General features: G+C 34.6%; 1 protein-coding gene across 1 annotated transcript; it reads left to right on the forward strand.

Moving 5' to 3' along the window:
• The first annotated feature begins 4,822 nt into the window (after nucleotides 1-4,822).
• Nucleotides 4,823-10,870, forward strand: LOC134278305 (neuronal acetylcholine receptor subunit alpha-6-like). Its single transcript, XM_062760618.1, has 2 exons — nucleotides 4,823-5,125; nucleotides 9,959-10,870. The coding sequence occupies exons 1-2, from the start codon at nucleotides 4,823-4,825 to the stop codon at nucleotides 10,868-10,870; spliced, it is 1,215 nt and encodes a 404-aa protein (XP_062616602.1).
• The last annotated feature ends 6,350 nt before the right edge of the window (nucleotides 10,871-17,220 follow it).

The raw sequence follows: 17,220 nt of genomic DNA on the forward strand, positions 1-17,220 counted from the left end.
AACCCTAGCCCTTCCTCTTCTAAAGTTATTTCCAAGGTTGACGTTTTCTCATAAGTCCGGAAATCTCAAAGGTCAAGGTCAAAATTCTTGGTTTTAAAGAAAGGTCTTGCCACAAAGAAGTTATATTTGAAGAATGAAATTCAAAAGTAAAAATATGCAATTTTTGTGTAAAAGTGGGTCTAACTCCAAGGTCCAAAGTCAAAATGTCAAGGTTTTTGGTATCAAATGAGAGGTCTTTCTACAAGAATACCACTTGGTGGTGCCACTACAGCCCCATTTTGAAAGTGGGAAATGATAGCCCTAGGGCCCCTCTACCTTGCCCCGGTAATCATTTGATGAACACTTCAAAGATAAGACGTATAATAGGTGCCCTTTTCCAGTTTCATAGTATTCCATGATAAAAAACATCAAAGTTCAGGTTAGCTAACTGGCCCTTTCCAGCCCCTGGGACCCTCTGAAACTTTGATAGGGGATTCTCCCTAAGACTCTCAACCCATCCTCAGTGAAAGATGGTTCAAGTTCACACAAATGGAGGACAAATGAATGCTTGAAATCTGCCCACGCACTTGGCACCACTTGGTGGTGCCACTACAGCCCCATTTTGAAAGTGGGAAATGATAGCCCTAGGGCCCCTCTACCTTGCCCCGGTAATCATTTGATGAACACTTCAAAGATAAGGCGTATAATAGCTGGCCTTTTCTCGTTTCACATTATACAATGATGAAAAAACATCAAAGTTCAGGTTAGCTAACCGGCCCTTCCCAGCCCCTGGGCCCTTTGAAACTTTGATAAGGGATACCCCCTAAAACCCTTAACCCATCCCCAGTGAAAGATGGTTCAGGTTCCCAGAAATGGAGGACAAATGAATGCTTGAAATATGCCCCACGCACTTGGAACCACTTGGTGGTGCCACTACAGCCCCCTTTTGAAAGTGGGAAATGATAGCCCTAGGGCCCCTCTACCTTGCCCCGGTAATCATTTGATGAACACTTCAAAGATAAGACGTATAATAGGTGCCCTTTTCCAGTTTCATAGTATTCCATGATAAAAAACATCAAAGTTCAGGTTAGCTAACTGGCCCTTTCCAGCCCCTGGGACCCTCTGAAACTTTGATAGGGGATTCTCCCTAAGACCCTCAACCCATCGTCAGTGAAAGATGGTTCAAGTTCACAGAAATGGAGGACAGATGAATGCTTGAAATTTGCCCTACACACTTGGCACCACTTGGTGGTGCCACTACAGCCCCATTTTGAAAGTGGGAAATGATTGCCCTAGGGCCCCTCTACCTTGCCCCGGTAATCATTTGATGAACACTTCAAAGATAAGACGTATAATAGGTGCCCTTTTCCAGTTTCATAATATTCCATGATGAAAAACATCAAAGTTCAGGTTAGCTAACTGGCCCTTTCGAGCCCCTGGGACCCTCTGAAACTTTGATAAGGGATACTCCCTAAGACCCTCAACCCATCCTCAGTGAAAGATGGTTCAAGTTCACAGAAATGGAGGACAGATGAATGCTTGAAATTTGCCCTACGCACTTGGCACCACTTGGTGGTGCCACTACAGCCCAATTTTGAAAGTGGGAAATGATAGCCCTAGGGCCCCTCTACCTTGCCCCGGTAATCATTTGATGAACACTTCAAAAGGTAGATGTTCTCTTATTGTTTTTTTAGGGGATCTAATGTAAAAGCCAACGTTCAGTTTAGCCTACTGGCCCTTTCCGGTCCCTGGGACCCTTTGAATGATTGACAAGGGATACTTCCTTAGGCTTTTAATTCTTCCCCAGTGATAGTTTGTTCAAGTTGCTAATAATTGATTAGAATTGATTGCTAGAATTATGCCCCACGCACTTTGCACCACCTAGTGGTACCACTAGAGTCCCGATCTGATAGCAGGAAACAATAGTCATTGGACCCTTCTACCTTGTCAAGGTTTTGATATGGTGGGCACTTTACAAATCATGGGTATAATACCTTCCTTTTATATTAAAAATGTTCTAGGAACCACTTGGTGGCACCACCACCACTTATTAATGATAACGGTTATTAATACTCTTATAGACACATTAAGTTGCCCGGGTAATAATTTTCGAAACATACTTCAACGTAGTTTACACGTGTGCAATATTTCAGTTTACAATCGTTAGAGTAACGAATTTTCAGGTTAGCTTGTTAACCCTGTCATAATCTTGAGGTCCCTAAAAGAGAGCAAAAGGTTTTCTTCTTGAAGTAGTTAACCCTTTCCTAATTCTTGTTCGTCCAAGTGGACTAAGATGATTGGGTAATTTATTTTCTAATTTTTTCAGTTTTAAAAAAGAATATTTTTTTCTTCAGGTGAGCCTTACTGCCTCCGAGTGTCTGATTTATCATGTAATTAATTTTCACAATAATTATCCAATCATTAATCCTTAATTATCTTAAATAAAATATTAAAAACAGCACTGCCTCTCAGTACTCTCAGTTTTTGATGAATTTCCTTATTGGCTGCTAGCTTCTACGGGCTTAGTGGCTGCTGTTATTGGCTGCTAGCTTCAGCCTGGTTCTTCTTTCAAGCAGTATTATGTCAAATTTATGGCTTTTACAATTATCTTAAAACATGTATCAAATACAATGATGTTTCTGCTAGAACATGTATCATATAAAATATTGTCTTTGGTTCTGTTAGAACATGTATCAAAAAAAAATAATATCTTTGGTTCTGTTTTGACCTGTTTAATACAAATTGTAAGGCATTTGTTTTCATATCAAATTTGACATTAGAATTTTACCTCTAATGAAGAAGGAACAACGAGTTCAGGCGACAATGAACGGTTAACAGAGGGCATTTACTTCTCGGAGTCATCTGACCCCACCTTTTGAATTTTCGGGGATCTGTTTTTATACCTTGTTTATAGATTTGTATCGTTTCTGAATTATTTTAATTCAGTCACTGTTCCTTATTATCTCATTTTTATATGTTTATGAAATCATTTTTTTTTTACTTCAACGACCTGGTCTGTTAGAAATGGATAAATATTGATCCTTAAAGCCGCTTGGTCCGATTCTGATCGAGAAAAAAATATATTCGTTTTTCTTCTTGAAAAATAATTGCCCATAAATTGTTTCAACTTTTGTCAAATTATATCCCCAAAGTCTTTTTCTTTTAAAAGATATCAAAATTCAAAAGTTAAAAAAAAAACAATTTTTGTTAGGTCACACAAAAATAATCCTTTGTTGATCATTGTTGATATCGCGTAAAATCACCTTCGAAAAATTAAATTTATCGCTTACATGTTTATCTCATGAAGAACAAACCCGAGCATTTTTTAACAACAAAGTACATACATTACCTGTACACGGACAATATTTTAGCCCCTTTAAAAAATCATTTAAAATATCTGATTTTCCTTTATTCTTTAAATATGCATATTAATATAAAAATTACTATGGATTATATTCAATTAATTTCATAATTTTGAAAAGATGTATTATGACTAAGGCTTCTAATAATAGAGAAAAAATACTCGGGTTTGAATTATCTTTATTATTAGATATATCCGATAAACTTATTTTTTCAAAATTGACTTCACAACAGATCTTAACTTCCGTCAGGAACTACTGTTTGTCAATAAGGTTTTTGATCTGCATTTTCCATGTAAGGATTGTTGTAATAAACTATTAAATCAATCTTATAATTTATTTTTATATGTTATCTATGTAATGACGTACTATTATTGTGTAAGATAATATGTGCCTGCTTCGGGTTAAGCGGCTTTAATAATATGCAAGCATTTGAATAAACCAGTTTCTCCTCTCTTTTTATTCATTTGTATATTTACTTTATTGATTATTTATCTATTTGTTTATTTAGATATCTATTTGTTTATTCATTTATCTTTTTTGTTTGCTATCAAAAAACATCACGTCCAGTTGCTTTTTCGACTGCAATTTATTTGTTTTGTTTACAGAATTACAATTACTAAAAGAAAGTTAAATTTGTATTGTCTAATACATCAGTTTACATAATAAGAATTTAATTCACATAATAGGATTTTTTAAAATTCCTCTAGAAATGTACATAGAACATGACAACATTAACATATCTCTCCAACTGCAACTTTGATTCAAGTACATGCGTAGCATTTCCATCACTGCAATGCTATGCTAAAGAACTTGATAAAGCTTAATTAAATGATTTATCTGTGTCTGAAACACCACTGTACACCATCAAAGATTATAAGGTAATTGAAAACATTACTTACATTACTTATCTGTTGATCAATGATTTTGATTTTTCATATTTAATTGAATTTTTTAAATGTTGAATGACATTTAAACTTGATAATCAACTTGGCTCGCAATTTCATTCCACAAATGTTTAATTTCAACGGCTTCCGTAACGCTTCTTGAATAATAATCGGGCTTTAACAGTCAATCCCGGGATTTTCTTTATGCACATGTAGATAGAGTTATTAGGGATATATATACTGTTGCACAAGAATAATACACACCACTTTTGCTCAGTAAATAGTAATTTCCGTTAAATAAACTTAGTACGAACCTTAGTTATGCCGTACTCTAGTGCACAGAATAAGGGTATAACTTTATTCTCACGTTCAAACGCTGAACTGTATTGATGCACGGTGGAATTAAGAGAATTAAATTCATCTAAATGAAGTGACAGCGAAAATTTTAAAATGTGTGGATATAAAAACGTCCTTGTTGTTTGAGGGCAATCAAAAGAATAACCTGATCAGGCAAGGTTGTCTCCTGCACTTGGATACATACTCAACTGAAAGTTATCTAATTTTATTCAGGTTGATTTTTGAATGTTTAACTACACAATGAGGATATTGTTGCTAAATATTTGCTTTGTAATTCAATCTGTGACGCCACAAACAAACAAAAATGTTTTGACTCTTATAAGCGACCTTTTTGACAATTACTCGCCCAAAGTCCGTCCAACGGTCATCCAAGATGACCCAATTCAGCTGGATGTCAGTTTTTATTTGAGTAGTGTCAATGAAGTCAGCGAAGTCAATGAGAAACTGGTTACCACGGGATTTTTAATGTTGTCATGGACAGATGAGCTTTTACGGTGGACTCCCTCCGACTATAACAACACCGACACCATCTTCGTCCCACAGGTAATCTGTAGTTCTTTGTAACAACACTGACACCATCTTCATCCCACAGGTAACGTGTAGTTAATTATGACAACACCGACACCATCTTCATCCCACAGGTAACGTGTAGTTCTTTATAACAACACTGACACCATCTTCATCCCACAACTAACCTGTAGTTCTTTAAAACAACACCAACGCCATCTTCATCCCACAGGTAACGTGTAGTTCTTTATGACAACACTGACACCATCTTCATCCCACAGGTAACCTGTAGTTCTTTATGACAACACTGACACCATCTTCATCCCACAGGTAACCTGAAGTTCTTCAAAACAACACCGACACCATCTTCATTCCACAGATAACGTGTAGTTCTTTATAACAACACTGACACCATCTTCATCCCACAACTAACCTGTAGTTCTTTATGACAACACCGACACCATCTTCATCCCACAGGTAACCTGAAGTTCTTTAAAACAACACTGACACCTTCTTCATCCCACAAGTAATCTGTAGTTCTTTATAACAACACTGACACCATCTTCATCCCACAGGTAACCTGTAGTTCTTTATAACAACACTGACACCATCTTGATCCCACAGGTAATCTGTAGTTTTTTATGACAACACTGACACCATCTTCATCCCACAGGTAACGTGTAGTTCTTTATGACAACACTGACACCATCTTCATCCCACAGGTAACCTGTAGTTCTTTATAACAATACTGACACCATCTTCATCCCACAGGTAATCTGTAGTTCTTTATAACAACACTGACACCATCTTCATCCCACAACTAACCTGAAGTTCTTTATAACAACACCAACACCATCTTCATCCCACAACTAACCTGTAGTTCTTTATGACAACACCAACACCATCTTCATCCAACAGGTAACGTGTAGTTCTTTATGACAACACTGACACCATCTTCATCCCACAGGTAACGTGTAGTTCTTTATGACAACACTGACACCATCTTCATCCCACAGGTAACGTGTAGTTCTTTATGACAACACTGACACCATCTTCATCCCACAGGTAACCTGTAGTTCTTTATGACAACACTGACACCATCTTCATCCCACAGGTAACCTGTAGTTCTTTATGACAACACCGACACCATCTTCATCCCACAGGTAACGTGTAGTTCTTTATGACAACACTGACACCATCTTCATCCCACAGGTAACCTGTAGTTCTTTATGACAACACTGACACCATCTTCATCCCACAGGTATACTGTAGGTCAATCCTACACCTGTTAATATTCAAGATACTCGTTATCGCCTGTGGCTGTGTACTCGTTTATACAAAATTTACCGTGACTAAATTACCTGGCACACAGCTGTTATTATTTATTTTGCTCTCTTGTCTTTTTTATAGATTTAATTATTTATTTTACATAATCGTTTATTAAGTACGGAAGCCACGTACGAAAAATATTTTATCTGGCGACCGCCACTTATTATTTGGCGGCCGACAGATATATATCTGGCGGCCCCTTCTTATTATTTGGCGGCCGCCACATATATATCTGGCGGCCGCCACTTATATATCTGACGGCCGCCACTTAATATCTGGCGGCCGCAAAAATTATTATTTGGCGGCCGCCACTTATATATCTGGCGGCCGCCACATATATTATTTTGCAAAAGGTGAGTGTTATTGGGTTAAGAAGATGGATGTTGACACAACCGCTGCTTTTTGATAAAAAGTAAATAATAAAAAACGAATTCTGAAATATTGGAACACCATTTTGGAAATCCAAAATGCAAATAGCTTACAGCAAACAACATGATTTATGTCCGTGACCCCTGATTAGGCTTATTAATAATCGAAACACTAGAAACAAAAACTTGCATAATTCAAATCAAATATTAATCTACTCTATGCAAAACATATCTACTAGAAGTGTGGATTGGAGTGTTGGTTCATAATAAATCTCTTACAAGTTTGGTTGATTGATGTTGCTTTTATATTTTTTACACTGTATTCCCTCTAAAACCACACATTAAAACATGCGCGCGCATCAGGAAGCCAGGTGTTATCTGGCGGCCGCCATATAAATCATGTGGCGGCCGCCGGATAAATATTTGGCGTACGCGAATTAAATATGTGGCGACCGCCAGATAAATTTTGTGGCGGCCGCCATATGTTATATAGCGGCCGCCAGAAATATATTTGGCGGCCGCCATAAAAATTATGTGGCGGCCGCCATATATTAAGTGGCAGCCGCCAGATATATAAGTGGCGACCGCCAGAAAATTATGTGGCGGTCGCCACATATAATTTGGCGGCCGCCAGAAATACAAGTGGCGGCCGCCAAATAATAAAGGGCGGCCGCCAGTTAAAATATTTTTCGTACGTTGCACCAACGGGCTGCCGTAATTAAGAATAATAACTTTGGGCAATACAGCCCATCAGTTTACAAAAAAACTTATATCACATAAATAGAATACATAGAATCTAAATGAGTCTAAACTGGGGGGGGGGGGGGGGGGGGGGGGGGGGGGGGGGGGCTGAAACTCCAGATGAACATCGTTTTATAACTGTCTGTTAACCGCTAAGGTGTGTTCCTATTTCGCCTTAATTGTGTAATACAGGTAAGAAAAAGTTAAAAAGTACTAAGGCGAAATGGGAATTTTAGTATTTGTTAATATCATTACTAGGTTGATATAATTAAACGATAATTTTTTTTAGATTGAATTTAACGATTAATGGGAATTTATAAAAACTGTGAATGAAATAATACGTGTTATACCAAAAGTACGTTATGCTAAATAATACTAAATCTTCATCACCTTAATTCACCTGAAAGCTTACTAAGGCGAAATAGGAATGCTAAATTTTACAGATAAGGCGAGATGAGAACAAACCTTAAGTAAATAGTAATCTTCTATCGATCCTGACGAGTTGTGCTTTTGTCACCTTAGGGTACTAATTAATACCTGTTAATCACTTCTAATACAAGTTGTAAACGAAGGATTAGAAGCCATTTAGTAGGTCTTTTAACAAATAAACTTGAATTAAATTTGATTTAATTTTATTCCACATATTTAAAAAAGATGCATAAGACCCTATTTAAAAAAAAATGTTTGACTTTTACCGACCGATTCGTTAAAATCAGCTCGATGTATTTTTTTTTTTTTTTTTGAAACTCAAGGACACAAGTATGTAATATTTCCCCTTACTTTTCTCATCCCAACAAAATATATGTCGACATTTTCGAAGAAAAACCTTCAAACTTACTTACCGATCCAAATTAACTCTGAATCGGGAGAGGGCTAGAGAAATATAATTGTTTAATAATTCATACAGACTTGCACGTAGCCTAGGCAAATTTTTACGCCCCCGTAATCGAAGATTCAGGGTATATAGTTTTTGTTGTGTTCTTCCGTCTGTCATTCTGTCTGTTAGTCTGTCTATCTGTCTGTCTGTCTGTCTTCCCATAACTTTTAATTTAGTGCAACTATGCTTTTCATATTTCGCATGCATGTGTATTCCTTTTTGGGGGGTACCATCAAATTCACATTGGACCTTTACCTTGGAGCTTGACACACTTTTACACAAAAATTCCAAACTTTTCTACTCCTGAATGGTAGATACTAGGACATTTATACTTCACGTATGTATCCTTTGTGACAAGATCTCATTTGATACCAACAACAGGAATTTTGGAAAAGTTTTCTTAAAATTACCTTTGAACGGAAAGGGATATGGCTTTCATACTTCATATATTAAATCATTGGGAAAATACCTTTTCTTATATGCCAAGAATTTATAATTTTTATTTTACCCTTTGACCTTGGAGTTCGACCTAAAGAAACATTTACCATAACTTTTGAAGGGTTTAAGTCAAATGCTTTCATACTTCACACATTAATTTTAATAACTGTGACAAAGCCTTTTACATGTATTAGATGCCATTTTTTACCCTTTGACCTTGGAATTTTAACTATTTTTTTTTCAAAACTTAAACCTTAGCCATAACTTTTGAATAGGTGAAGCTAGGGCTACTTCTATTTCAAAAATATATTTCTTGTGAGAAAGCTTTACTCTGGGTAGCAACATAAATTTGTATTTTAAAAAGTTTGATCTTCACAGGGGGCATCAGTATTTCACAAACACATCTTGTTTTATGAAGTGCTAGCTTGATTCATGAAATATGCCTACGTGGCAAGTCTGCGTAATTTATATAACAATTACTCACAGTCTTGAATGAAAGGATATTTCAAAAGCCTTCTTCATTATAACATCGGGCAGATACGATAAAAGGAGTCTAATAGACATAAGTTGTGTGCGAATCTCAATTGTTGTTGGCAATCTTTTCCTTTTATTTAATGCTGATGGCTTTGTTAACTTAATATGTCAGTAGTGGTGATAGTGGTGATTTTTCATAGACACATAGGTTTTAATTTCATAATTCTTATACATGTATATTTTCTATGACATTAATCAGGTAACTGAATTGCTTGTGAAAAAAATAAACATCGCCTAATCATGACAAGTTGACTTGCTGCTTAGAAGTTCAAGTTGTAAGGCTCCAGTAAACTCTCAAGGAGTATAATATCTATTTGACATATAGTCTGTTCTTATTACTTTATATGGATATCCAATCGTAGTATAAGATTTATATGTACTTCTATCACCCTCTGCATTACATTTGGCATCTATCACGTGTTGTATTTGTGCATACGTGGTGTGATGGCGTTACATTACTAGAATTTTCCATTCTTTCTTAGAATATAATTATAAAAACCTTTACGTGATTCCATATTATATGAATTAACCTAGGATTATATTTTAAAAGTTATAAGAACAAAAATCGTATTTGAATTGTAGAATGAAATATGGAAGCCTGATCTTGTACTGAAGAACGGATTTAAAAAGTTCGAGGAGCTGGGAGGAAGCTTTTACTATTTGCAAATCAATCATGAAGGGTCAGTTGATTGGTTACCATTCAATGTGTTTGAAAGTCGCTGTTCAATGGACATAACCAATTTCCCATTCGACACACAGAAGTGTGATATTAAATTTGTTACATGGAGTCATTTTGCAGATCAGATAGAAATTACTAAATCAACGAAAGGAATCCAATTTTACGAATTTGAGGCCAATGGAGTTTGGGATATAATCGACACATCATCGGATATTAAGAAAGAAGATAGAGAATCTGAAGTCAAATTCACCATCAAATTACGCCGAAAGTCCCAGTATTTTATTTTAAATATAATTCTACCCATCGTTTTCTTAGGTTTTTTGAATATGCTAGTTTTTGTGATTCCAGTCGATGCAGGAGAGAAAATGTCATTTTGTGTAACCGTATTTTTGGCCTTTGCTGTTTTTCTGACCATTATTTCCACACTGTTGCCAACTTCCTCAGATAATACACCAATTATAGCGATGTACCTAATTGTCCAGTTGGTATATGGAGTGATAGCCCTCGTTATTACAGCTTTTCAGCTCCGCCTTCATCATAGAGATGAAGAGGAGGAAATTTCGAAATACTGGGTCATGGTCGTCCGACTTCAAAGAAAAATGAGATGTAAAAAAGCGAGGGTAACTGAAATAGTCGTTTCGGAATTAACGAAGAAAGGGAGTCTTGATAACGAACAACAAAACAATTGTCGTGCACAAGAAAAATATGAGTGGAAGCATGTAGCTTCTACAATAGATTTTTTTGCTTTCTGGTCATTTTTTATATCCAACATTGTGATTACTGTAAGTATGTTTTCGGCATCATCTTCGCAGTAATTCTGGTGAATTCGTAGGACAAAATGTATTCTTTACTCTGATTTTCTATTACAACTGACAGCCAATGGAAATATATTTTTGGTCTTTCTGGTGATATTACTGTATATTGATGCAATCGAATGTGTGTGTTTTTGCTTGTGGGTTATATGTCCTGTGCGAAACGGAAGTGATGAAATTTGTATTGGGATCGATATCTAAGACTGTCTTTATCGGCTGCAGGAGAGGACGATCTATTTGTAGTTGTGATAGAATGTTCACATAGGGAAATGAGACGTTATTTTTTTCCTTGCGTAGATGGAATAATTTTTAATTGATAAGTCCAAAAGCAGAGATATAAATAACATCATTTACATGTATGCCTCTGCTAAAAAAGATGAATAAACGTTTCAAAAATCGCCAAAATATTAAGAATTAATGGTTGATTTTACATTACATTTTCTTCATCATTTCTCATCAGATATTCAGTAATTTATGATCTTTTAAAAAGTTGTTGCTAGAACGGTTCCACAAGATGGGGGTGCGTAATGAGATATTGAAATGAAATGTTATACAAGTTTCTGGTTTTCTAGAGGAATAAATAGTTGTTTTTTTTTTTTGTTTTTTTTTTAAGACGTGAATTTTGTTTGAAGATATTGTAGTTGAAATAACAAAAATGATTTTTTTTCCACTTCACATTTCTTTTGATACTGCGTCAGAATTATCACGTTACAAAGACCCATGATAGTTTTGTCAGCATTAAGATTTTCATAATTACATATAGTTGATTTAGATAAAAAAATTTGCATTTGTCTTTAAATCAGAAAATATTATGATAATGCAATAGACAGATCAACGCACTTTTTATACTCACGTGGTTTTCGAACAAATTTTGGTAACATTGTTATAATGCAAAAGTTGTATAACGTGACAACAATATATATTTGAAAAGTGATGTATAACTTCATTTTAATCTTCTTCTATTATTTAAAACATAATTTACATTTTTATATGCTCTTGAGTGATAGATTATGACAGTTCCCAAATGATTATTCTTGGGTTATCGTCAAATGCAGCCGTCTTTGTATCCCTTTATTTTAAAGCATACTTTTGCCTAACCTCAATACAGAAACAGTGCAGTTCATGTAACCTCTGTATTTTCTGTACATTGATATGACACTAAGGCACAAGATGATAGAAGTATTCTTTACCTGTTCAACTGCTTATTAAAAGATGTAAAAAAAAAAAAAAAAAAAGATGGTACTTTTCTGATTAACTTTCTGAAATATAGCATCATGAAAAATGCCTTCCAACGAAAAATTTTCAAACTATAAATGTAAAGGAATTTTCTTTTTCAATAGTAACAATTTACTTTGTTGAAAGATAAACAATACTTCATTATCCAAGCCTTTGACGTGATTTCTTTAGGCAGTTTCGTCATTTTTCAGCACTGCATTTCGACAAAACCAAGACACGTATGGAAAATGTGCAAAGCACTTAGTAAAATACTCATCTGTAAGAAGTCAATATGAACATTTCAACTAAATAGTATCAAGGAAAGCTCGATTAATTAATTTGTGAATACCTTTGGTGGAATCATACACATGTAATATCAAACATGTGTACAAACAAATTTACTTTAAAAGCGTCGACTTTTAAAACTTAAGATAATTTTAGAGAATATGCACCTTTATCATAAAATATTTTATAATATAAGGGTTATGTCTCATACTGAAGCTCAATAATTTTACGTTTTATTGCAAGAAAAATGTGACCTTAATTTAAGCGAAAACAATCTTATGTGATTTTAAGAAGTGCGTTGAGCTGTATTACTTTATCGCGCGCAATAATTTTGATTTTGATTTTTAATCCACCGTAAACGAAGTTTCGGGGGTATATAGTTATTGTTGTGTTTGTCCGTCTGTCTATCTGTCTGTCCGCAAAAACTTTAATCTTGCCCATAACTTTTGATTTAGTGGAGCTATGCTTTTCATTTTTCACGTGTGTATTCCTTGTAACAAGAACTTTCTTCGGGTACCACCACATTTGACCTTGAAGTTTGACCCACTTTTACACAAAAATTCCAAACATTGACTTTGGCCATATATTTTGAACAGTAGATACCAGTACTTTTATACTTCATATATGTATTATTTCAGAAAAGTCATTTGATAACAAATTTGATCTTTTGATCTTGGAGATTTCTGTACTTATGAAAAAAAAAACAATTAACCTTGGCCATAACTTTTGAACGGTAAGGGCTGGTGCTTTCATACTTCAAATTTGTAATCCTTGTGACAACGCCACCGCAATAAAGTCTCAGAATCTCAACATTCTCAGTGTTAATAGTTCCCCCATGCTTGTGGTTTGATCTTATCTTTTTCTTTTTATTTATCCATTTATTTATTTTTTGGATATAAAGTATTTTAATTGCACTTAAGTGTAAAATATCATCAAGCAAAGTTGTATGAACACGCTGTACACTTTACGAAAAGCAAAGCCACAGTAACTTGACATCACCAAATGACAGCTTGTACATTTTGTCACTTTGCTTTAAGGTAAGACTGTCATGTAAAACGATTTAATGACACGCTACCCTTAAATTTGTATGTAGACTGTCATGACCGATATCGGCCATCGTACATTTGACTCAATGACGAATTGTATTTGCTGACAAGGTCATGGTATAGACCAAAGAACTTACGAAATGATGACTTTAAACGAGACTGCTGATAGTCTTGTTTCATCAACTTGTTTGTTAATAATTTACCTCGTTTTAGAAGTTATTCATACGTAGACCATGCTCTAGCGTATCGAATCAACTGAGATATATAAACTCTGTATGCGGGTGATGAAGGTATATTGCTGCATAGGTAAGGGAAGTTAAAGTCATCATGTTTATCATAGAGCTCTGTTGTTAGATTACCATTAGTGTCTTTTTCAAGTAAAATATCCAAGTATGAAACATCAGCGAAGTTTTACGCGACGGAAACCCCACTCGGCCCCCTTAAGGCCTATCAAACATATTTTGATTTTGATATATCGATTGCCGAATTTGTAGCTGCAATAATGTAGCCCTCTCCCTTTTTAGGAAGGGGGAGAGAGGGCTACAACTCCTTAGGATCGCTGTAATAATGCAGCAGCGGGAGCGATTCGCTTCCGCACGGATTTCGGCTCAAATTGCCATTAAATGGCTATTTTATTAGCATTTCTTACCTTGACTCAAAAAAGTAGTCATCCAAGACGTAAATCAATCCAAAAATATACAGAATTGGTTATTTTTCGTGTATGGTAACATCACAACTCGAATTTATCCGCAATGTTTTCTGACCTTGATATATTGTATTTTGGGACAACCAATGAGAATTTTGTTCTATAGGAGCAGATCTTTTAGGAATGTTCTTATTTTAAGCATTAATATCGCTGCTTGCGTAAAAATATCACTTAAAATGGTTTTATTTATCGATGTTTTTGTGATACAATTCAGCACGATCATTTATAAGCACCGACATTTGCTTCATTAAGTTGTTCTAAATCTTAAGCGAAAGTCTCATTACGTCACGCGTGAACTGTCATGGCTGCTGAGTAGAAGACTGCGATACACGCAGAGTTATTTTACAAGTTTTTCGCATTCAACGGGATATGTTGTTGACAGTAAAAATCCTCTTATTCGAAGTAAGTTGAATGTAAATTCAATTTATTTTGCCTGCAGTCGACCCTATTTAAAAAAAATATTTGGACCATTACGGAGATCCTATGGAATTGTAGCCCTCTCCAGAAAACATCAAATTCAAAAAATCGGAGAGGGCTACATTATTGCAGCTACCGAATTTGTTGTAACGAATTCAATGTGTAATATAAATTATTTCGAATTACATGTAATTACAACAAATTCATTTTTGAATCTGTACAATTTTTAATTAATTCTACAATTTGTTTTTACAAAATCAACTTGTTTTTGATAAGTTTTAAAACTGTATTAAACGTATTCGCTAAAAAGAGTTTTCCAATTTCTTTTAACAAATTAATTTCGGTGAAACGAATTCTTTTAATTTTTTTAGAGAGTTTAATTTGTGTATATATGTTTGGCTATTCATTATAATAAATTTATATATATATATATATTTTAGGCCCTTATAGTTGAATTAGATTAAACAAAATTGATTCGTTACACAAATAGAATTTTGCTATAATGATTTAAAATTAAAACAAAGTTTACTATCTTTAATAACAATCTTTGATTAACAAACTCAACAGATCTTTTATAATTAAAAAAAATTTAAAGTTAATTCGCTAAAACGGGTTCGATAACTCGTAATACCGAATGGAAAAAACATTTTTGGAAAGGTCCTAAAGGTATTCCGCATTTATGATATTTATCTAGTCTATCATTCATGACAGGGATGTAACATGATTTTTGAAAGCAAGGAGGAGCAGCCAGAGATTTAAAAAAAATCAATTTTATCAAAACGAGAGAAATAAACAAGCCAAAAAAACCATATTATTTCAAAAATTATGTTTGAAAAAGTGCCCCAACTAGTAATGTTATATGGTTGTTTGAGTGCGATAACTCGTATACATACATACAGTACCTGAGAGCATAGATATCCTTATCTGTATGTACCCACTAGTGTCTATTCTCAAGCCACTTGATGAGACTACGACCCCGGGTTTCTTGAAAAAAATTTGCTCAAATTAACAAAAAGAAATCAATTTCATCATGATTGTAAACTCTGAAAAATACAAATACAGTAAATGTAAACTACTACACCTAATAGAAATCCAAGGGTTATACTTGGAAGATGTTCGTACCAACAATGTGTCTTTTTTGTCTCTTTATCAGGATATACATTTATTCGTGGGTCGTTTTTTTATTTTATACAAAATATGTTTAATTAGTAATCACACATTGCTGTAAATTTCATCAATTTTACACTGAAAGGAAAATTCTATTAACAATTAACTCTATCATTTTTTTTCTTTTGTTTTGAATGCGTTCAACATAAAATTGACGCCATGTGCTCCTTGTCATCATCGGAAATGATAGAAAAGGTAGAATAGGAGGTGCATAATGGCAATATGTAATAAAGATTTGTGAAAGTTTGATCAAATTTTATTCAGTGGTGTGAGAGGAGTTTCGGATAAGAGATTGGTACCCCAGAGCGTAACAGACGGACGGACTTACGGGCGGACGGACATACCGATTACTATATACAGTATATATACCCTTCCGCTTTTCAAGCAGGGGTACAATAATTTTTGTCGTTTTAGAAATTGTTCATACAATAGAGCATGCGCTTGTGTATCGAATCATCTGAGATGTATAAACTCTGTATGCAGGTGATGAAGGTATATTGCTGCAAAACTAAGGGAAGTTGACGATAGAAAAGTTAAAGTTATTCCATTTATCAAAGATTTTGGTTGTAAGATTACCATAAACTTTTTTATTTCAAGTAAAATATCCAAATATGAAACAGGTGTGTCAGACTCTATGGTATCTTTTATCTCAAGCTCACTAGAATACGAGGGGTGATCAAAAAGTTCGCGAACTATCTCTATATCTACAAAACCACAATTCAGATTAGAATGACATTAGGTACACACATAACCATACACAAGATCTATAAATAGCATATGTCGAATAAAGTTTTTCTCCTTGTTTGTGACGTCACAATGTGAAAATGCCGTCACTATGAAGGTCATTTGTGACGAACAATGGTTGTCTCAGTCGAACTCGTTCAACAAATGACTGTACAATTTATTGTATATCTTAAAAATCCCTCTGCAGAATCATATAATAATTTGTACATTGTTTATTGAGATAAATGATTTCCTATAAATTGTATCAATGATTGGATTGATCGTTTTATTGAAGGAAGGCAGATGGTTAAAAATGATATTTGTCATCTTGCCCAGTGAAAGCAAGTTTGAAAAGATATGTAGTTTTAATTAAGCAATTTGCTATCAAAGACCTCCAAGTAATACTTTGAAAAATAGTTGAATATTTGAATAATAATATAAGTATTAGATACCTAAGATATCGTTTACTTTAGATTTTAAACATATTATATATGATAAAAAGGAGGCACCCATTCTCTATCTACCTTGAATAAAGGTCTCTCCCGAGAAAGAAGATTTGTGTTTTAATGGTCGCCATGCTTATTTTTGGTAAGGTTATTCTTATCCGCCTATTCTGTTGCCGAGATATGACCATTTCTGACAAATTAACTGTTCTTGTCATAAAAATAACTCACATGGAAAGAAATATAAAACTCGGAAAAATCTTTCAACTTTTGTGACAGAAAGCTACGGAGGGGGTCACGTGACCGCCAATATTACGTGATCCACGCATGTGCAGAACGGTGGTTGATGTG

The sequence above is a fragment of the Saccostrea cucullata genome, unplaced genomic scaffold, assembly GCF_032062105.1.
Source record: "Saccostrea cucullata isolate Sc308-1 unplaced genomic scaffold, CSIRO_AGI_Scuc_v1 ctg6219, whole genome shotgun sequence".
NCBI classification, from domain to species: Eukaryota; Metazoa; Mollusca; class Bivalvia; order Ostreida; family Ostreidae; genus Saccostrea; species Saccostrea cuccullata.

What these genes read in the sequence shown, in the direction of transcription:
- LOC134278305 (XM_062760618.1), top strand. Translation starts at nt 4,823, where the DNA reads ATGAGGATATTGTTGCTAAATATTTGCTTTGTAATTCAATCTGTGACG. An exon ending in ACACCATCTTCGTCCCACAG is followed by an intron (nt 5,126 to 9,958) that starts GTAATCTGTAGT and finishes TTTGAATTGTAG; the next exon opens with AATGAAATATGGAAGCCTGA.